The sequence below is a fragment of the Leuciscus leuciscus genome (genome assembly GCF_965113295.1).
Source record: "Leuciscus leuciscus genome assembly, chromosome: 5".
In the NCBI taxonomy this organism is placed as follows: Eukaryota; Metazoa; Chordata; class Actinopteri; order Cypriniformes; family Leuciscidae; genus Leuciscus; species Leuciscus leuciscus.
The window spans coordinates 26,566,997-26,589,133 of NC_138729.1; the positions used below are offsets into that span (position 1 = coordinate 26,566,997).

At 37.4% G+C, this 22,137-nt stretch overlaps 1 protein-coding gene across 1 annotated transcript; it reads right to left on the minus strand.

Annotated features, from left to right (window-relative positions):
* Nucleotides 1-590: 590 nt before the first annotated feature.
* On the minus strand, nucleotides 591-21,233 carry cspg4ba (chondroitin sulfate proteoglycan 4ba). Its single transcript, XM_082168744.1, has 10 exons — nucleotides 21,009-21,233; nucleotides 16,853-17,016; nucleotides 11,949-15,521; nucleotides 10,995-11,468; nucleotides 10,691-10,867; nucleotides 9,030-9,228; nucleotides 8,372-8,503; nucleotides 6,146-6,318; nucleotides 5,629-5,812; nucleotides 591-5,061 (listed from the first exon to the last, which is right to left on the minus strand). The coding sequence occupies exons 1-10, from the start codon at nucleotides 21,064-21,066 to the stop codon at nucleotides 3,023-3,025; spliced, it is 7,173 nt and encodes a 2,390-aa protein (XP_082024870.1). The 5' UTR covers nucleotides 21,067-21,233; the 3' UTR covers nucleotides 591-3,022.
* Nucleotides 21,234-22,137: the final 904 nt, after the last annotated feature.

Genomic DNA, 22,137 nt, shown 5'->3' on the forward strand with positions numbered 1-22,137 from the left:
GCAGACTCAGTGGATTGTCACCAGCTTGCATTGTTTGTAATGCAAACCAGTTGCAACAATAGGAACTAATATTCCATCACACTCATGCTGCTTGTGACAGAGAATATTTTATTCTTATTGCATATATTATTAGGATAGTATACTACAATAATAATGTATTTTATTCATATTAATTGTATATATATATATATTATATATATATATATATATTATGTATAATGCTTTTTTAACCACAAGCACACTCTGAGGTTTTTACCAAATGAGCTCTCAGCGTGTATCTGGAAAGTGGTTGAAAAAGCCACTTTTAGCACCTATTAACTGAAATCACAGTAATTAAATACGAGGAATGACGTATCATAGCAATTACATCCCCAGAGGCACATCGCTGTTTTTAATCTTTGTGTGCCTTCTATTAACATCCAAAAGAAGAGTAGCTCTAGTGTACAAGGCAAAAAGTCTGAATAAAGAAACTGCACCTGAGTTTGAGGTCTATATTAATATATTGAATTTAAATGCTTTATGAAGTACTAGATCAAATCACTGATCCCATTTTGCTTACCCAGGAAGAGCTGAACAGGAGTCAAGATGGCTGGATTGTAAAACATGTTCCATTTATTGACAGAACAATTCAGTGTATCAGACAAATGACTCATAAATGAGGAAAAATATACAGTGACAAATTTGCTGAAGGACTGAACCTATTGTAAATAGAGTGGATTCAGTTTCAACTTGCAGGTTGTTTGAAATCCACATTGACATTTTTGTACAATACAGAGGGCATAAAAATGCTATAGCATATTTAAAAACTACAATTCATAAATGTAGTGATATGACCACACCACAGCTGCTCAAATTAATTGAATATATTAAATTGGATGCTATATGTAGTTCAAATGTAAGTAACACAGAGTTTTATTTACCACAAATAAAGAAATCAGTGGCAAGAATCCAGTGGTTTCCTCACATTGCATCATTTAAAGGTGTATGGTATTACTTCTAAGAGGAAGATCCTGAGAGTACAAAAACATTTAGGCTACATAAACATTCAATTACGACACACACACAAATATATAACACGCATAAAGTAAAACATACCCAAAATATACATAATAGTGTCATTGAAATGTGCACTCCACACCTATATTTTCTCAGTGCTGGAATATATGTCATTATAATATTTCAGAAATTCTAAAATCATTAATAAATATCCTTACGGCATTAAATAGTTTCAGTATACAAAACATAGTAACACATAATGTTATCCCATTGAAATGAATTCAGTGTAATACTTTCTTTTTTTTTTTTACTTTGTTATTTGAGGTAGACACACAAATTACTCTTAAAACACCCAGAATCGTCTTCACAAATGACTGAAAAAAAAAATACAATAGAACTTTTTCAAATACTTAGTTTGTCAATGAGGATGAAAAATCATTTCACACTATTTTCTAAATTCATGTTATCGATGTTATTGTTAATGATGCATCCATGTACAGGTGCTGGTCATAAAATTAGAATATCATCAAAAAGTTGATTTATTTCAAGAATTCAACTTAACAGGTGAAACTAATATATTATATAGACTCATTACATGCAAAGTGAGATATTTCAAGCCTTTATTTGTTATAATTTTGATGATTATGGCTTACATCTTATGAAACCCACGAAATCAAAATCCCAGAAAATTAGAATATTACATGAAATCACACAGTAATTACACAGTAATCCCATGGTCATTGAACCAGGTTTTGGTTCTTTTGGCAGTGTGGGCAGGTGCAAATCCTGCTGGAAAATGAAGTCAGCATCTCCATAAAGCTTGTCTGCTGAAGGAAGCATGAAGTGCTCTGAAAATGTCCTGGTAGACGGCTGCGTTGAGTGGACAGCACAGTGGACCAACACCAGCCGATGACATGGCTCCCCAAACCAACACAGACTGTGGAAACTTCACACTGGACTTCAAGCATCTTGGATTGTGTGCCTCTCCATTCTTCCTCCAGACTCTGGGACCTTGGTTTCCAAATGAGATGCAAAATTTGCTCTCATCAGAAAAGAGGACTTTGGTCCACTGTGCTTTATTAAATCCAGAGTCAACGCAGCCGTCTACCAGGACATTTTCAGAGCACTTCATGCTTCCTTCATTTTCCAGCAGGATTTGCACCTGCCCACACTGCCAAAAGAACCAAAACCTGGTTCAATGACCATGGGATTACTGTGTAATTACTGTGTGATTTCATGTAATATTCTAATTTTCTGGGATTTAGATTTTGTGGGTTTCATAAGCTGTAAGCCATAATCATCAAAATTATAACAAATAAAGGCTTGAAATATCTCACTTTGCATGTAATGAGTCTATATAATATATTAGTTTCACCTGTTAAGTTGAATTCTTGAAATAAATCAACTTTTTGATGATATTCTAATTTTATGACCAGCACCATATACCTCTTAATTAGTTGATTGGGTTGATTAACTGAATGTGCTTCACTCGTGTTTAATTAGCTTTGATTATCTGAATGCGCTCCACAGGTGTTTAATTAGGTTTAATTATCTGAACGTACTCCCCCCGAACTTTGTTAATAAAACATCATGTTTCATTTTTATTTTGACCTTGTAATTTTAAACAACATGTCATAAATCCATCTTCTGGTGAAAGGACACTTCTCTTTGGTGGCATATGTTGGACTTCTCCAATCATTTAAACCACGTCCCTTTCTTACAACTGACCACAAACTTGTGTTCAGATCTGCTTCCATCTAATCAACAACAGATACATAATCTGACTGTTTCACACAGAAGCATATCTGTCTCCCAAATTTTCATCTGGATGTTTTCCTCCCTAGTTTTTAGGTTCTTGGGAAAATGCTGATCATGTACAATATTTGCAAACATCAAGGATGCAAGTACATGTATATGCAAAAACCAAACAGTTAATTGAGACTTGTGGGGCCACATAACTAGAAGATGTAGTGTTTCAATCACATTTCAGTCAGTGATTCTCAGAGTACAGTGATGAATCTTAAGGTCATACCCAGTACTGATTGTTTCGCAGGGTGGGGTTGGTGGTCCTGCAAAGCTGTGAAACTTCAGGCTCTAGGTCTTCAAAAGAGCACAGAGACACAGATTGGCCACAATGGGAGTTTTTACTTCCGGTTTGAAGTCTAGTTATGGCTGAACTTCCAGCGTTTCTTGGAGTAAGAGGAGTGACGGTTACGATGGGGACAGTTGCAGGCCACTGTAGCTGGTCTTGATGGGACGGGTTGTTCGGTTGAGCTGGAGGACCTGATGTACTCTTTAAAGGCTTTGGTTTCTTCCTCACGTTCCTTCTTAAGAGCAGTACTGACACGACCACAATGATGACCAGAAGCAGAAGAGCAAGAAGGGGCAAAAGGATGATCATTGAATTTGAGGAGGAGCTCGTCTGGGAAACTGACTCTACTTTCACTGGGTTATTATTTATGGGATAAATCTCCTCCACCCCATGGGTTGGTTTCAGGTTAGTCGTACCCATGTCATTGCCGTTTGAAATACCCCAACGGTTGCGACCTTTGAATCTTGACCCGGATTTGGTCACCTGTTGCGTTGTACGCACCGGTGGTGTTGAGGATGGAAACAAACTCATTTCAGCGGTTTGGTTGCGAAAAACAGGTCTGAGTGTGGACATTGGGATCATTGTTGACATCTCCAGAGTGGGAACATGAGGTACGATGCTGAAAGCGAAAATCCCAGTGGCAGGTTGAACGTTTTTGGCTTTAAGCACAAATCCGAAAGAGTCATTTACTTCATGGACGCCCGTCAGGTTTGCCTTTAACTCGATGGCCAGTTTCTCCTGCTGTAGTTCACTAAAAGTGAAAAAGCTCACAGATTCGACTTTCCTTCCCTTGCCGCTGGTCACCCTGACAATCCTGCCATTCTGCGGTAGTGAGGTAATTTCAAACAATGGGTCATTAGCACTCAGTTCAGCCAGTTCAGACACATTTAGCAAATGTGGCTTCAGTTTAATTCGAATTCCGTTTGGAAACGTTGCCCCTTCTGTGTACTTAATGAGAGGTTTCACAGTGATATTAACTACTTGGTTAGTTAGGTTTGCTTCTGTTGTGAAGGCCGTAAACTCAAAGTTATCATGGGATGACTCAAGGTTGACCATGTGATATCTTAGCTTTTCCGCCTGGAGATCATCTTGACTGAAAACAGAGATGTCCTCATTGTCCAGTAGGAGTTTACCGTACTGTGGCGGTACTGTGATTTTATAGTGCACTGTATTGTTTTTACCATTGGTCACTGCTGCGAGGTGGGACCGTGTGAGGGTTACAGAAGTGTGTCCCTGGTCCAGTAGCACCTCTGTGTTGTTAACAAGCGAAACAGTGATCTCTATGACTTCCAGATTGAACAGTTTATATAACGGACGATGATGACCGTCAGTGACGCTGAAGTAGAACGCTCCAGATGAAGGACTGCCATCGTGAACAAAGAACACCTCTCCATTATTGATCTGAGCCTGAGAGAAGGAGTCCACGGACTCATTCAAGTGATCTGCAATGGCTAGGAAACCATTGCTAGGTTTGCTAATCACAGTGTATTGGATTTCAGTGGGTGGGTTATCCAGGTCAACCACACTTAAGTTGTTGGGTCCGATAGCCATGGTGTCCCCCTGTACAACTCTGAGGCTGGGGGCTTTGGTCTTTAGAACAGGTGGTTGATCATTTATGGGGATTATAGTGATGTTGAATGTTTCTGACACAACCTCTGTATCTAGGGGGCGGGATGGTGGTTTGCTCTTTAGATTGAGATACACATCAAAGTCAAAATGGTCACGGGTGGTCTCGGAGTTGTCGTGATGGTATGTGATTCCATACTTGTTTAGAATGAACTGAGAAAAATTGGGCTTTTCTTTTGTAAGATTTCGTTCCCCAACGACGATGACACCATGCTGTGGAAGAGATGTGACCTGGTACCAAACCTCATAAGAACTGCGCTTGGATTCAGGTTGTTTAGTCATAAGATTGGATGCGTCCAGCATTGATTTGTCAATTAGCACTTTATCTCCTTCAGTTACCTCCACACCTGAAAAAAAAAAGATACATTTTTTTTTACAAAAGCCATGACATTTCAGTTTGAATGTCAGATTTAGAGTAGAGTATACTTGACAATTTCTAGGAAATTAATATTTAATTTATAATTTCTATTTAATAATAATAATGTTTCTTGAGCTCCAAATCAGCATATTAGAATGATTTCTAAAGGATCATGTGACACTGAAGACTGGAGTAATGATGCTGAAAAGTCAGCTTTGCTACCATAGGAATAAATTACATTTTAAAATAGAAATATAATAGAAAATAGTTATTTTAACTTGTAATAATATTTCACAATATTATGTTTTGTTTTTTTACTGTATTCTTGATCAAATAAATGCAGCCTTGGTGAGCTGAGGAGACTTCTTTCAAACACACACACACACACACACATACATATATATATATATATATATTATTATTAAAAAAAATTTACTGACCCCAGACCTTTGGACAGTGGTGTAAATAATTAAATATTCTTTATGCTTTGGGACTCAACTTTATCGACTTTAAACCATTTAATGTTAAATATTTTTGTCAGATTTTCACACTGTACCTTTATTTTTAAGGAGCACAGAACTTTGTTCAGGTCCAACATTTTCGTAAGAAATGTCGATGTCGAAAGTCTGGGTTTCAAGCGTAGCAGGAGGAGATGACACAGTAAAAGAGAACTTATCTAGTGCTGCCCATCCCAAAGAGGTCCCATGACTTTGCTGATATGCTACTTCACTCGCATCCACCTGTAATGATTACAGTTCCATGAGTAACTAAAACATAAAACATGAAAAATGCCCCCAAAAAATCTTAGACATGACTGTAAAATATTATTTCCTGATATACAGTAACACATTTAATTTTCTTTCAGCATCAACATTGTGTCTTTTGAAAGTATCAGCACAAGCTTATATTAGCACCAAATCCTCTTGTGCCGGCTAACTAGGACATGTTACATTCAGCTTTCAAATATGACAGGCTCTCAGATTATGCTCATAGTTAAAGTAAATTTATAATTCATTGCCTTGCACTCTGATATGCATGGCACTGACATGGGAAAAGAGGTTGGAAACACTCACCATTTGTTGTGTGAACGATGAAATATCTGTCGTGGTCTTGTCTGCCTGCAATTTTACCAGTTTTCCAAATTTCGGGGGATTGATCACAGTAAAATAAATGGTCCGATTTGTGATGCCAGAATCATCATTCGTTATGGCCTGAAGAATGTCGTTTGAAATCAAGAAAAGGGAGCCTAGATGGAAAAAAAAGACAATAAGAATAGCCCCAGAAACTTCCAAAACAACACATTGGTCTGGTACATACTATAAATGCTATAATGTGATGTGGCCAGCAGCCATATCACCCTGTAGCCCAAGACTGGTTGCCCACTGAAGCTAAGCAGGGCTGAGCCTAGTTAGTACCTGGATGGGAGACCTCCTGAGAAAAACCAGGTTGCTGCTGGAAGAGGTGTTAGTGAGGCCAGCAGGGAGTGCTCACCCTGTGGTCTGTGTGGGTCCTAACACCCCAGTGTAGTGACGGGGACACTATACTGCCAAAAGAGTACCGTCCTTCGGATGAGACGTTAAACCAAGGTCCTGACTCTCTGTGGTCATTAAAAATCCCAGGATGTCCTTCGAAAAAGAGTAGGGGTGTAACCCCGGCATCCTGGCCAAATTTGCCCCTTGGCCTCTGTCGATCATGGCCTCCTAATCATCCCCATATACTGATTGGCTTCATCACTGTCTCCTCTCCACCAGTAAGCTGGTGTGTGGTGAGCGTTCTGGCACATTATGGCTGCCGTCGCATCATCCAAGTGGATGCTGCACATTGGTGGTGGTTGAGGAGATTCCCCCCTTCTATGTAAAGCGCTTGGATGTCTCAGAAAAAGTGCTATATAAATGTAACAAATGATTATTATTATTATAAACAAAACCACGTTGTCTGGTGTATAGTATCTCATGGGCTTTTTTAGGTTATGTTAAACAGAAGTTCATCTGAACCAGGAACTACAACTAAAAACAAATTTGGAAGTTATATTTGCGTCAGAAGTGTAAACACAGTCAAAGATCGAGGGTAGGGAAGTATTTTGAGATCCGGTTTCAGAATACTTATGTTTAAGCACATTTGAGTGACTGAATTTGAACAACTTCGAGCTATATTACAGGAAGGATTTTGGATAATCTACAAACTCCTTTCATGACCTTAATGGAAGGTCATCCATTCTGTATTTATAGTTTTCTGTTGTGTCTAACCATTTGAAAGAAGCCCTGAACACAAAGGCCATGAGAATAGCTTGACAGGGTGTGTCATCTATTAGTGACAGCCCATCTATTAGTCAAACTTACTGTTGATTCATTCATTTATAATCAATTATTACTAGTTTTACTAATAGTATTCCAAATTCCTGTCCATGTTAAGCTACAAACATGGATTAGGAATAAAGTAATGAAACAAACTGGAAAGTAACATTAAAAGGAAAGGGGAACAAAAGATTAATGAACTTCATGAACAAATAAATTCAGTTTATTAGAAGTTAGGCACACCTCTGTGAAACATTATGTATGAAGCCATTTCAGATGCTACCAGTTAGTTCAGTTTTGCTATAGCCATTTATAAAACTGGAAGAAAGCAGAAAATGCAGAAGTTGAAAGTGCAGCAGCTGTTATTTTATTAGACAGTGCATTTTAAATATGGCATATGAGTAAGTGTTTCTAAAATGAAGCAAATGACTAAAGTCTAATAACTTTAGGGACTTTTACACAGTTTTGTTTAGTCTTCAAAGGCTCTCCACTGAGCTATTTATAGCCCGGGAATTAACGCCGTTTTGTTATTACATGGTTTGGTTGCACTAGGATTGAGAAACCATAAAACACCATGAAACACTGTGTTGATGCTCAGACAGAGACTAAGAAGTCTTAACTGTCTACGAGTGGGTGGAGACAGCATTGTTGACTTTATACAGAGCGGAAAGGAGGCGTCAATCTGGAGCTCTGACTTGGCATGAGAGGCAGCCAGATGCTGACCTCACTGCTGTGAATAACATGACGTTATTTTACTCTTAACTCCATAAAAAGAAATGGAGAGCCCAATTTGTTCAGGTACTTATACGGTCTGAGATTCCATGCAAAATTAAGAAGTACTAGAGAGATCTAAAATACTGTCTCTACAATGATTTTTATTTTTATTTTTATCCTTAATAAAATCTAATATTTGATATCACAGAAACTATTTCATTATAGATAATCTGTGTGTGACAGAATATACCACATTACTGCTGAAGTTCACCTGATGTTAATCAGCATTACCTGGAAACACCTTAAGAGGTCCAGCCTTCTTTAGAGTAAGAACCAGGGCACGAGCTGTAATACTGAATATCTGTCTGGGAGCAAAGTTCACACCATCATTCACTTGGAAGTTAAAGCCTCCTGCCATTGGGCCTAAGAAGAAAAAAGAACAAACAACATCATTTCCAGGAATTTAAAAATAGTTCACAATGCACTGCAGCATCAAAGAAACTTTTTAAACTTTTGATGCCATATTCAACAACTCCTTTTATGTGATCTCTTTTATCGTACTGCGCAGCTTACGTGCTAAGCGTGGTGTCTCAAAAAAAATAAAAAAAAGAACACACACACACACACATTATATAAACAGTATAAAAACTCAGACACAATCTTTATTAAAGGTTCCTTCTCAGTCTAATTATCCATAACTGAATCTCTTGGATAAAGTACAAAATATACAAACTGCATGGCAATGTAATTATTCTGTAACAGTTTAACTCGAACCAATTTTCACCTAAAATGGACAAGAACGGGATGAACAATGCTGTGCTTTGATTCAAAGCACATCACTGACATCTAGTGGTTGAAACACAATGACACAGACCTTGTAAAAACAATCTGACAATGTGAAAAATGCTTTATTTTAAAAATAAATTAAGATTGTTTAATGATATCTCACCACTATGTACAAAAAGCAGTTGTCTCTGGTCAATGTGAGCTTGAGTAAAGTTCATAATGGGCCTGTTAGGGGCAGTCTTCAGAGCCAGGTGACCATTGCTGGGTTGGGTAATGATGTACTCCATCTGCTCAGGGATTGTGTCCTCATCTTCTGCATTCAGATCCTCACTGGTGATTTCTGTGACAGAGTCAACCCACACCTGAGTAAACAATCAAACAAATAATGAGGCACAGATTAGTCATGTAGATCATTCAAAAGCTTAGACTGAATGGTAACTGGCATATTGTTAGAGAAATCTAAAGTTAAATTTATTAAATAGAAATTCTGAAACCCCTGAATAACACGTTTCTGCTAAAACACTCTCCTGAGTTTCACACCTTTATTCATATCAAGTCATTGTACACTGATTGAATCTAACTTCATCTAAACACAGTTTTAGGGAAAACAAGCTTAACTCAACTAATCTGAATGCAAATCAGATACCAAAGAACAATACAAAACACAGAGATAAGGAGACATCCTGTAGTGTAGTGTATAAAGTAGATTAGGATGATCAAGAGAATCAGGATGAATCAATAGAGACACTCTTTCAGCAGATTAAAAATAAAATTAAAAATAGAGGATGCAAAAAAATTATCATTTATTTTTTAGAGCTGTCGGGACGGATTTCTCAGGAAAATGCATGCATACGGCATTCACCCGCATGTGTCACATCATATCTGTACATAGATAAAAGTAGCACTGGCTGTGGGATGCGCAAAGCGGAACGTTTGTTAAATTGATCATGGATCATTCAAAATGGCAAACCTCTGGGAAATCACCAGTTTTAAAAACAAGCAAACAAAAATGTTATTTAGTTGTCCATCTGCTCTGATAAGATATTCTGCATCCATGTGTACACTGATACCTCAAACCACATTCATCCGTGCAGAGGAGCAGCGCCAAAGCATAACAAAAACCATGTTCTTCCTGTTTTTTTTAACCTCTAGAGGGCTAAAAGTTACATAGTGTAGCTTTAAAAAAGTTCAAATGAAAGATTAGAGAAAAGAATATAAATAATGTACAAGACTAAACAGTTATGACACGTCTAATTTCTCTAAAACCCTGTTGAGTAATTGAATACAAAGCACTGAAATATATAAACCAGATTGTCATCATTTGTAATAAAAATGAGCAAACATGCAATATAAAAGTAGCAGTGGTGAGCCACCTTGTGGGTTTTGTAAATATTTAAATAGTAGTGTTTGAAATCAACAAGCAAAATAATTTAAAATCGTTTCAATAATTAAAGCTAGAGGAAAACCTCCTGTATACTGTTGTGAGAGTTTTTCAGCTGACAAATCCCTGAAGTTTAAAAGCATGACACTGAAATGTCTTGAGGAATCTGAAGCATGTGGAGCAGCCCATTTGACTGTCCCTGGTCTGTGATCTGTAGGTCTTATGGGTCTCAGAAACAACTCTGTACTTGTCTCTATTTTTCTTTGACAGATGGAAAACAAAGGGAACATCAGAACACAGACAATACAAAATTAAAACAGTACACAAATTTCAACATCTTTTCTCCAGATCCCTGCAGAGTTCTCATATTCCATAAAACATTCTCGGGACTTGAACCTCAGCTAACCTCAGTCATAAAAAGAGTTTATAAATAGTAATCTCACCCTGAGAACCCTGTTGGCTGTAATAGCTGGAGGCTCGTCATTGACGGCTGTGATCTGGACATGCACAGTCCATGGTGCACTGTGTTTTCGCAGGTCTGTGTCATTTGCTGTGACAATAAAGTGGTCCTCCGAGGTCTCTGTGTTGTCGTGGACATAATAAATAAACTCCTGCTCCACCTGCCATGTAAAAATAACAATATGTATATACACATTACAAAGAGAAAAAGTTACTTTAAGTGATTGTTTATGCCTTTTCATAATTTTTTTTCCCCCAATATAATGTTCAGAATTGGAAAAAAATTACCTGCTTCCTTGTAAAGTAAGTTGTGGGAATCCCTGGGAAACGTGAATTCTCAATGCGCCCATGCAGGGGACCCTCTGAGATGTAGTACACAAAATTGAGGCCAGAGAAATGTGGATTTTTTACTCTGAGGATGTCATCTGTGAGAGCTTTAGATGCCCCTTCTTTCAGAGTGATATTGGACACCTCAATGGGTATAAGGCATGGGATGATATCCACAGACATGATGATGTCACTGACCTCTGCGACTCCGTTGCTGGCCTCCATGGTGAATGAATCACTCTCTTGGCCAGGTGCCACCTGTACATACTGAATGTTGCCATCATTAACATCTCGCTGGGAAAAGGTCACTAATGGATCCTCTGGTGTTCCTTGGTACTGATATTTACTCTCAATAAAATGCCGTAAATAGCCATGAGATGGAGCAACTTTGATGGTGAAGGTTATTTCTGAAGGTGAACTAGCCTCATGAGTCACCTGAAGAAAAACAGACATAATATTTTATTTCTGCATGCAACATCCAGCGTCGGGGAGCAACTAACTACAAGTAGCGACACTACTAACTTAAATACATTTTTATTTTCAGCAGATTTTTTAGCTTTTTTCCAGTAACAAGCTACTTTTTACAACAATACAACAATAAGTAGTGAAACAGTCCTGTCTCTGGCTGAATTCGGAATAGCATATTAGCATAGTATTCTAGTATGCTGCTCTGAATTTAACCTCTCTCATAGTGTCAGAAATTCATATCCATTAAAGCATATCATTTAACCTAAATGGTCCCATAGGTAGCAAATAAGTCTTATTATTTCTAGTGAATGAACATAAGTGCCTTCAAACAACTACACAAAAACCTGTTATTGGTAAAAGATATCAATCTATAACAGGATTCCCTTGAAGCAGCAATATATTGCTAAAAATTGCCCAATAAAATCTCTAACTGATGTTGATATTTACCTTGAGTTTACTGCTCTCAATCTTGACTGGTTTCCCCTCCTCCACCAGCAAAGTTTTATTATGAAGGATGATGGGTGGCCTTTGATGGCTTTCCAGGTACACCTTTACATGGATTTTAACATCAAGCCGACAGTCCTTTGCTTCCACCAGGAGTGTAAAAACATCAACAAGATTCTTACTGTTGTCATGATGATAAGACAAGTAGTCATTTCTCAGGTCATTCTGGGTGAATGACTCTGTCTTTCTGTCTTTTAAATACAGACTTCCATATTTTGGAGCCTCTTGGACTTTGAATATTATTTCATTGTCATTTCGGATGTCAAGATTTGTATCCACACTAAAGTTTGCATTACTAAGTGTCTTGGCTTGCCCTTTCTGAACCAACAGGCCTGTGTTGTTGCCAGTTTTTAAATAAGCATCCTGTGTGCTAATATCCAACAGAGAGGACACATAGTGCCTGCCATCTGACACAAAGAGGGCAAAACGGCCCGAGTTTATCCCATGGTGAATAAACAGCACTCGTTTCTGTTCCAAGTCTTCTTGGTGAAACTGGTACAGCTTATGTGATGTGTCATTCACAAGAACCAAATCCCCCATTGGGATACCACGCCGGGTGTAGACAAGCTGCCCATCACTAAAGTCTGAATCTGCATCATGGTAGCGCAGGTCATCGAGTGTAAGTAATCTCTGTCCATTTCTGACAACATTAAATACTTTGTCTACAATGCGGATGGGTTTCTCATCATTAACCAGCTGTATCGAGATGTTAAAGATGCCTTCCTTGGAACCAATGTCATTATCTCTTATAGGAAGCTTTGGTACTGGGCCTGTGGAGGCTATGAAGGTAAAACTATCAAGAGTTGTTTCACTGTCATCATGAACGTACATAATACGCTCCTCAAGAACGTCCTGATTGGTAAAGGACATGATATTGTCAAAGTCTTTGGTAGAGTTGGACAAGTTGATTCGCATTAGCTTACCATGTTGCGGCATCTTTGTGATCGTGTAGTAAATCTCTTTAGTGCTTAGAGTTTCAGCAAACAATTCATCCTTTGTGATGAGTTTACTTTCACCTTCAAGAAGTGACAGCCCATTGTTTGTCAAGAAAATGCTGTTGACATCTGCTTTAATATTGATTTTAAAAATGTGATTAGCAGAATGTGCATGCTTTGAGAATACATGGAAAACAAATTCATCACTGGTGTCCTCGTATGATCTTTCCACAAGTTGGTATTCGACTTTCAGATCTGTGATATCCCTTTGACAAAATGTGGAATTCACATCTAACTTGGCATTATTCACTTCAATTATTCCTCTTTTTGGTAAAGTCAACAATCTAAAACAAAGCTTATCCTCAGACAAGCTTACACCGTGTGCTGTTACATACAGATGCTCAGGGTCAATTACAGCTCTTGTAATTTTGTCCAGCTCTACAGGTTCATTGTTCTCTATTGTGTAGTCTATCCACTTTACCTTTATGGGAAACACTAGTTCTTCGGTAGCTCTGGAGGCCACAGTTACTTTACACTTGAAGTGGTCAGTGCTATTACTTGTTTGAATGGACTGGTGGGTGCTGAGGTACCTCAAACGCTCCTTTTCAAGAACTCTTTGAGAAAACGAGCTGGTGATTTTCCACTCTCCACTTGAGTGCATCCTCTGGAGCTCACCAAATCTTGGTGGCTCAATTACATCATAACGAATGTCAACCACCTGCTTCAATGCATTGGTCCAGACGGCCAGTTGGTTGGTGCTTAACAGAAACATCTCTCCTTGAGTCACTTCCAGACCCGTGATATTGGAGATTTTATACTCAAGTCCCACAGCCATGATTCTAAGCACCACTGTGTTACTCAACTTCTCTCCATCACTGACTCTTAACACAATCCTAGAGTTCCTCACACCCGTGTGGATGTAATATATCTTACCGTCTACAAGAGCTGAATAGGAGAAAGAAGTTACTGGTGTACCTGCATTGTCTTCATTTTCCAAATATCCTGCATCAGAATTAAGGTTCCCTAACACAGAATAAACAAGGTCTGTGTAATTGCTGTCAATGTCTATGGCCTTCAGAACATCAGTGGTCAGCCTCTTCTTGGAGTTCTCCAGAAGAATAAACAGATTCCCCTCAGGTAGACTCAACTCAGGAGCGTCGTTGGTTGGTGTGACGGTGACATTATACCGGTACAACTTGTGTCCTTTCAGATAACTTGGCACTTCCTTTCTGCTACTGGAGAATACAGAGAACATGAAGTAGTCCTGTGGGTCTTCAGATCCCCCATGAATGTACATCACCCTGCCGTGCCACAAATCCAGCATGCTGAATGTTTGCTCAGCCTGCTCCTGGTCTACATCAAGCCTAAGTTGACCATGCACCGGCTGCTCTTCAATCCTAAAGATGATCTGAGACTGACGAATGCCAAGCTTCTTGAAATCGAGGTTCACTTTAATATGCTTAGAATCCAAGGCTCCCCGACCCCCTTCCGGGACAACAAGGTTCCTAAGCTGTAGAAAATTGTGTCCATAGTTTTTGACAAGACCTTTGGCTAGGGTGGACACATCTGTGGGTGGCAGCTGAGTGATAGAGTCAACGAGGGTCATGGGAAGGGTTGTTGGGCTCACTGTGGTGCTTATTTCCAGCTCCTTTTCAGGATCACAACCAACAGAGATGTCTTTGGTTACCACAGCATTGGGAAGACCCATTTTGGCATAATTTATTTTAATGTCTCTGAAGCATCCTTTGAAGGAACCACCTTTAATACGCTTCCCTGCTACAGAGGAAAGACCGACCTTTCTGACCTCAGAACGTGTGCCGTCATCGATTCCACCAAGGAAAAGGAAACCTTTCAGATGAAAGGCTTTTGATCTGGAGCTAATGATGGACTTTCCAGTCTCTCCATCCACTGTGAGTTGGAGGCTTTTTGGAGTGAAAAAGAGCTTAATGTCATGCCATTTGTTGTCATTGATGAAGGTGATGGAACGTAGTTCTGTTTTACTTCCATCTTTACCGACCACGGCAACAAGGAGACCTTTCTGGATCTCCAGGGCGACAAAATCTCCTTGTCGAGCTGAGCTGTACATGACGATCCCTTCTTCAGCTGACGTGTGGATTGAGCATTCAAAAGCCCACTCATGTTGTGCTGTCCAAGGTGGAAGGGATATGTAAGCCTGTGAGCTAAAAAAACTGATTGGGTCATCCTCATTGGCAAAAAACTGAGGGCTGCATCCTAGGGAAACCTCATAGACATTCTTGAAACCAGAGTAGGGCCTCAGTGATGAAAGGAGATTGTGCTGATTAAATATTACTTCATCGAGGCAACCACGGAAGCCATTGAGATCTCTGGACAAATAAGCCTGATCCAAACCTCCAGTACCACCCACATATAGGCCGTCGTTCATGTGCAGCTCTCGCTCTGGGCCTGGCATTCGCAGACTGGTCTTGGAGTGGTTGTCCACAGTCAGTGTGACATTATAGAACTCATGGAGAAGCCCTGCAGTGTGCCAGGCCAAATCATTTAGCTGGGTTCCACTTTCTGAGAGAAGGACCTGCTCTCCAGAGCCCAGATCCATTCTTACCTGTGAATGAAAAAAATTTATAAAAAAATACACTATACACTATAAAATACACTATACACTAAACCACAAGGTGGTGCTAGCTATGTGGAAAATGTTAAAGATTTTTTATTTTAATTGAATAATAAAAAATGTTCACGTTTTCAGCATACTGATTTGATGTTTATTGTTAAAAGTATTTACAAATTAATCTGAATTTAAATGCTAAGTTAATACATAAAACATTAAAGTATTTAATTCCAGACAATATTATGCTAATAATTTCATTTGGTTTCAGTACAGTGACAATATAAATGCCAATTATTTAATTTTGTCAATAACATGTTGGTGTTGTTATAATATCTATAATATTTTTTACACAGTATAAATGGAGAAACAATATAAAGGAATCAAAAAGTTTGAAAACCCCTGAGTTTTAGGTCTAACAAAATGTTTACTATAACAGGAGTTATTATCTAAATTGCAAAGAAAATGTGTAAAACTATTTTAATCATTAGCATTTGTTTACAGCTCATTCATTTTACTCTTAACATGAAAAGTCACTGTCCTTACACGAGACAGCTAAGACAAACTTGTCAAGGCTTGCTGCATATTTCTAGCTTTTCCTCAACTGAAAGCAATTATAACCTGTGATGTATTCGAAGAGGGTCACAGTCAAAGGATAGCAAAAGCACAATTTAATGACCTATGATAAATGTGAGAGTTCAAAGATACTTTCAATTACAGGAAAATCAGACCTCAAAAAGTTCAGCACAATCTGTTCTGTTGTAGCCCTAAGATATCCTCTACAAAAGGAAAAGGAATTTTACGTGAGTAACACTGAGAGAAATTTAAAAACCAAAATCCATTTCAGAAAATCATGCAAGGCTTTTGAACTGGATTGTGGGAGTTGATTTAATAAGATTCAACTCTAGCAGATCCTCCAGTCATGTATAGTACTTCTCTCACAATGTCAACTAATGTCAACAATGTTCAGCCCTTAAGTCAGTGCAATCATCAAATTTGTATTGTACACCTTAAAAGAAGGTTGAAGAGTCTGTGGTGAAGCAACACAGTATCATAACTAGGCCAGTATAAAATTCACCACTGCATTTCATCTGAAAGGATGGTGCTGAGTTATTGTCTAATGCTGTCAGTCTTGATAAAAAGCTTTCAGAAAATTTTTTTTATTATATATATATTTTAAATGTTGCAGCAACTTAACATAAAACCGTACAATAGCTCTAATTAGATTATGTTCAAGCCCAAACAGAATTGACATGTTTCCAAATGTAGTTTTATTGTGGTAGATGATCTAAACATTGCAGAGGGTGAAATAGCAACATATGACTCACCTGCAGTCTGCCAGTCTTCATCTCCAGCAACAGGAAATCATTCTGCCCTGCAGCCAGGAAAAGCAGGCCACTCAGGCTGGAGGTGCGGAAACGAACGTGCAGTGTGTTACGGCTAGACGTCTCTGTCCCTTTTAACTGCACAAATCCATCACCATAGAATGAAGCTGCAGATAAGAGAACATCACCTATGATGTGTGTTTCGTTTTTTTGTTGTTGCCCTGAATGCTCCATGATTTCATTCAAATTTTTCATTTTTGCCTATTGTTAATGAGTTTCAATGTTGTGATTTAAACTTAATTACATCACTTATCAATTACACTTTTAAACTGGTGACTTTATAATGAATTGGTTTGGAGGAAGATTTGATTACATTTAAATGGATAGTTCACCCAAAATAGTAAATTTTGTTTTCATTTACTCTCTCTCTCATGTCATTACAAACCTGTATGGCTTTTTTTCTTTTCTGTGCACAACCAAAAGAAAATATTTTGAAGAAAGGGGAATCACTTTGTATGTTTGCAACTATCTTCAAAATACTGTATATTCGAAACGAAAGTGGGAAAAAGACAAATTACAATCAGTCAAAGCTGCAAATCGAAGTATTTTTCTGATATTATAGCGAAAAACTCCCATAAACCTAAAATGCATCGACTGCAGTATGTGATAGCTTTTTAAAGTTTTTTCACAGATAAAATTGTTGCTATAAGGCAGAATATTGTATCTCTAAAATATGAACCATCTATTCTTTCTCTCTGTTTCATCCTTTAAGTAATTTTAGACAGTTTCTTTTAATTCACTTAAAGATATTATTAAGATTTGATATGATAAGACATTTTTCTGACACATTTTTTTCTGCAGGTTTTTGATGTTGTTGGGCCTAGCATTTAAGCTATAATAAATAAGTCCCCTCTCCGATGTATTGTTCCTAAATACCTAAAACATGCAACCGTTAAACCCCTGCTTGAAAAACATAATCTGGACTTGCTTTCCATTATAGACCTATATCAAATTTATATTTTTCTAAAATCTTAGAGAAGGTTGTTTTGGTACAACTGCATAGTCATTTGGAGTTAAATTGTGTTTTTGAAGAATTCCAATCTGAGTTTAGAAAATATCACAGTACTGAGTCAGCTTTATTAAAAGTTTTTAATGATATTTTATTGTCTGTTGACTCAGGGGATTCTGTGATACTCTTACTCTTCGATTTAAGTGCTGCTTTTGATACTGTGGACCACAAAATTATTATCTCATGACTTGAACAATGTGTAGGTATTGAAGGTTGCACTCTAAATTGGTTTAAGTCCTATCTGAATGCTAGAACGTTTTCTGTTTGTCTTGACGGGTTCTCTTCTGATGTTTCTGTTTTGGATTATGGAGTCCCTCAGGGCTCCATTCTGGCCCCTGCGCTGTTCTCGTTCTATATGCTTCCTTTAGAGACTATTCTTTCTAAACATGGTGTGTCATTTTATTTTTATGCTGTCACTGATTACACCCAGATTTATCTACCCCTAAAGAAAAATGACTAAAAAGGCCTAAGCCCATTATCAGTATGCTTGTCTGATATAAAGTCCTGATTTTCCTTAAATCTAAACGAGAGCAAAACTAAGGTTATTGTTTCTGGGCCATCAGGTGTTTCTTTTACACCTGAGGGCAACCAGATTTGGTCGCCTATGTAAAACACTCTGTGAAAAACTTCTGTTACTTTTGATTCTGCTAAGGCTAAGAGTTTCTTAACATTTACAGAGTTTGAGAGAGTGATCCATTCGTTAATTTCATCTAGACTTGACTATTGTAATTATCTTTATAATAGAATGAGTCAATACAATATTAGTAGTCTTCAGGTGGTTCAAAATGCAGCAGCCAGACTTTTGACTGGCTGCCGGTTTGCTATAGAATTGGTTTTAAAATTCTGCTTTTTGTTTTTAAAGCTCTGAATGGATTAGCACCAAAATAATAGCTCTCTGGATCTTTTTAAATTAAATAAATCTGCTAGATCATTAAGGTCATCTCAACAAAGATTGCTGATGGTTCCAAGATCTAGACTTAAGACAAGGGGTGACCGTGCTTTTTCTAATGTTGGTCCAAAATAAGACTAGTATCCACTAGATTTCAAATCTCAGTTAAAAACCTCCCTCTTCTCACAGGCTTACAACTGCCTGATTTTTAATGTTGAATTTTCTGATTGATTTTTTTTATGTAAACTCCCTGTATGGTTTGTTTGGCAGTCTTTCTTGTTTTTTATTTTATTTTATTTTTATATTTATTCTGTTGTACAGCACAATGGCTACTGTTGCTTATTTTGTGCCATATAAATACAAGTTAAATGAATTTTATTGGATTATTCTTTTGTATTCTTCAAAATCATGCATGTTTGGAACGACATGAGGATGAGCAAATGACAGAATTTTCCTTTTTGGGTGAACTATCCCTTTAAAGTTACTTTTAGATTTTCACATAGACAAGAAATAAAAGTGACTGAATGAATAAAAACAGCAACACTTGTCTTTATAGGACAGGCCGGATGGCGCCAGGGAAGCACTGTGATACCCATGTGCATGTGCTGGCATGCTCTGCCCTGACAGCACCGTTCTCAACATAAAAGACTCTGACATGGCCACATTGTTTTAGCCCTGCTGTCCATTGACGGAGGCCTGGACGCAGCTGTTTTCTAACCCAGCCACTCCACATCACCCTTTAATCTACACTAATGTGTTCTACACTCTCATCAACCTCTCTTTGCAAGTGTTACTATAGTATTTACACCCCACAATTAGTATGGGTATGAACACTTCTACTTTGGGACTGAAATGCCATACTGATGTTTAGTGTAATTCTGTGAAACTATGCAAGTTTATTGTGGTGCCATTACACATTTGTGATACTAGTTGCATAAATAAAAATTTCTGTTCGAATGAATATTTATTAGTTTTAAGTCCTTTGTTTACAATGCTCAAGGCACCATGCAAAGTTCAATGAAGCAATGTGAATCACTGAACTTTGCATGGCTGGCACAAGTAGCCGAATAAAATTGTGGAAATAAAGATTATATTATGGAATATAAGATTACAATAACTTTTACAATGCAATGATGAGTAAAATATGTCAAGCCATACTGAACCATATTGGACTAAAAATGCAAAGGAGCAATATTAAGACAACACATTTGATCAAAAGTACATCTACAATAATGATAAACATAAAAAATTGAGGTCAGACTTTGTGGTTAGAGATATACCAACAAACCTGAACTGACAGTAAGAGAGGAGAAAAACTAGAATGCCACTATCTTTAGTCTCTTTTTATCGCACAAAGAGGGCTTGAATCTGACATCTTGGAGATTTTATAAGTCTGGACACTGCACTCCAAAATAAGACCACAGAAGACATCAGACAATCTTGATAATTCAGTGCAATTGCTATTGTGAAGCTCAACACTAAACAAATGCAACTGATGCAACAATTGGCAAATGACACTATATTCAAATGCACCACAGGAATCAGCATTTAAGTAATTTGCTCTTTGAATAATGCTGGATCGCTCTGAGTTTTCTTTTTCTTTTTCTGTTGTCCAAAGCTGTTTTTTTTTTAACAGTTAGGAAAAACATGACCACTTGAATAAACATCCAAGCTAATAATCTGCATTGCTTTCATAATGCAGATTCACTAGCATTAAAGCATGCATTTCATTGTTTTTAATAAAATAAAACAAAAGGCTTTTTTCAGTACCTAGTACTGACATTTGGCAAACTGTGAATATGAAATCTCTGAGAGCCACAAATCTGTGCAATCATGACTGCTATTCTGTACACCAAACATATCATTTTAGAGCCACATGCAACTCTATGGAAGAGTCAGCTGCTGCAATCATGCATATTTTAATATATTTCTTTGTATTAACGTCAGTTATTCCACAAAAAGAATATGACAAGACATTCTCATTACACAGAAAGCAGCCATAAGAAATAGTAAGTCTGGTTGTTCAAAAGTCATTGCCACACTGTCCTCTGATGCATGATATTTGGGGAAAATGAAGGATCGTCCGCTTGGTCTTGGTGAATCCTCCAACTCAAATGTTTTACTCAAAGGTAAGCTAAATGGTGAAATACCCTTCTTACTGGCTTTACATTAGCCATACTTCAGCAATTTAAACAACTTACCCCCTTGTGCGATTCCGACAAAGATCAAGAGTAGTCCGTTTAAAAGGATCGTTCTCATTTTAACATCAATGCAGAGTGTTCATTCCGCTTGAAATGGAGAAAGAGTGTGTTTTAAAGTCATTGTGTTAACAAATTCATGGCAGCTCGGTTACTCCTCACTTTAAAATCTTTTCCCAAAGTAAACTTGTCTTCTTCGAGCAGTAAGCAAGGAGCACTGGAGGAGAAACTCCGCCTCCGAGTCTTCAGATATTTGCCCCTCACCCCGCCCGCAGCACCGATAGATTCGCGTACAGAGACCGTATGTTGTACTTGGAAAATTACAGTTATTAACTTATAGATATAACCATATACATATACAACGCGGGGGTTTCGGGGATACATGACTGTTTCTTGAAATGTGAAAATAATATTACAACTCTGCAAACAAATTGTCTAATTTGCCCAACATTAGAATCATCATTTCATTTAGCATCATAATTTGACAAAACTACAGCTTGACTGGAAATTAAAAAATATGTATATATTTGTATAGACACGCACACACACACACTAATTCATATTTTTATAATAGATTTTTATAGGTTTAGATTAAAACCTGAGCTTGACTGAAAATAAAACAAATATTTTTTTATAACAGACACACACACACACACACACACACGCAAGCACGCACGCTATTTTATACAAACTGCAATACTATTGTAATTTAATTTGATTAATTTTTAATTCATATATTTATTATGGATTTTCATAGTTTTATGGGACTATATAGTCATACAAATTCAGTCAACCATTCACGTTGGTTTATTATGACAGAATGATATTTTGAGATAATGTAATAATATTAAATGTAATTAAACAATAAAATGATCATATAAAAATATATGTTGTGAAGGATAAAACTGTTTGATTTATGAATAATTATAATGTACGTGTGTTGATTGGACATCAGTAGGAACATCCTCTTAAATGACAAGCGCTTAAACCAATGAGAGAAACAGATATTTATGTTTGTGTTATTTTGATATAGACTATGATATGGGCGTGTAAGCTTTCATACTAATAAACGTTAAGATATATCAATACAATAATTTTCTTTCTTTTGCTAATTTATAGATAAATGTGGACG

What these genes read in the sequence shown, in the direction of transcription:
- cspg4ba (XM_082168744.1), bottom strand. Translation starts at nt 21,066, where the DNA reads ATGAGAACGATCCTTTTAAACGGACTACTCTTGATCTTTGTCGGAATC. An exon ending in ACTGCTTTTTGTACATAGTG is followed by an intron (nt 8,504 to 9,029) that starts GTGAGATATCAT and finishes TTTTCTTCTTAG; the next exon opens with GCCCAATGGCAGGAGGCTTT. An exon ending in TGTGCTCCTTAAAAATAAAG is followed by an intron (nt 5,062 to 5,628) that starts GTACAGTGTGAA and finishes TTTTTTTTTCAG; the next exon opens with GTGTGGAGGTAACTGAAGGA.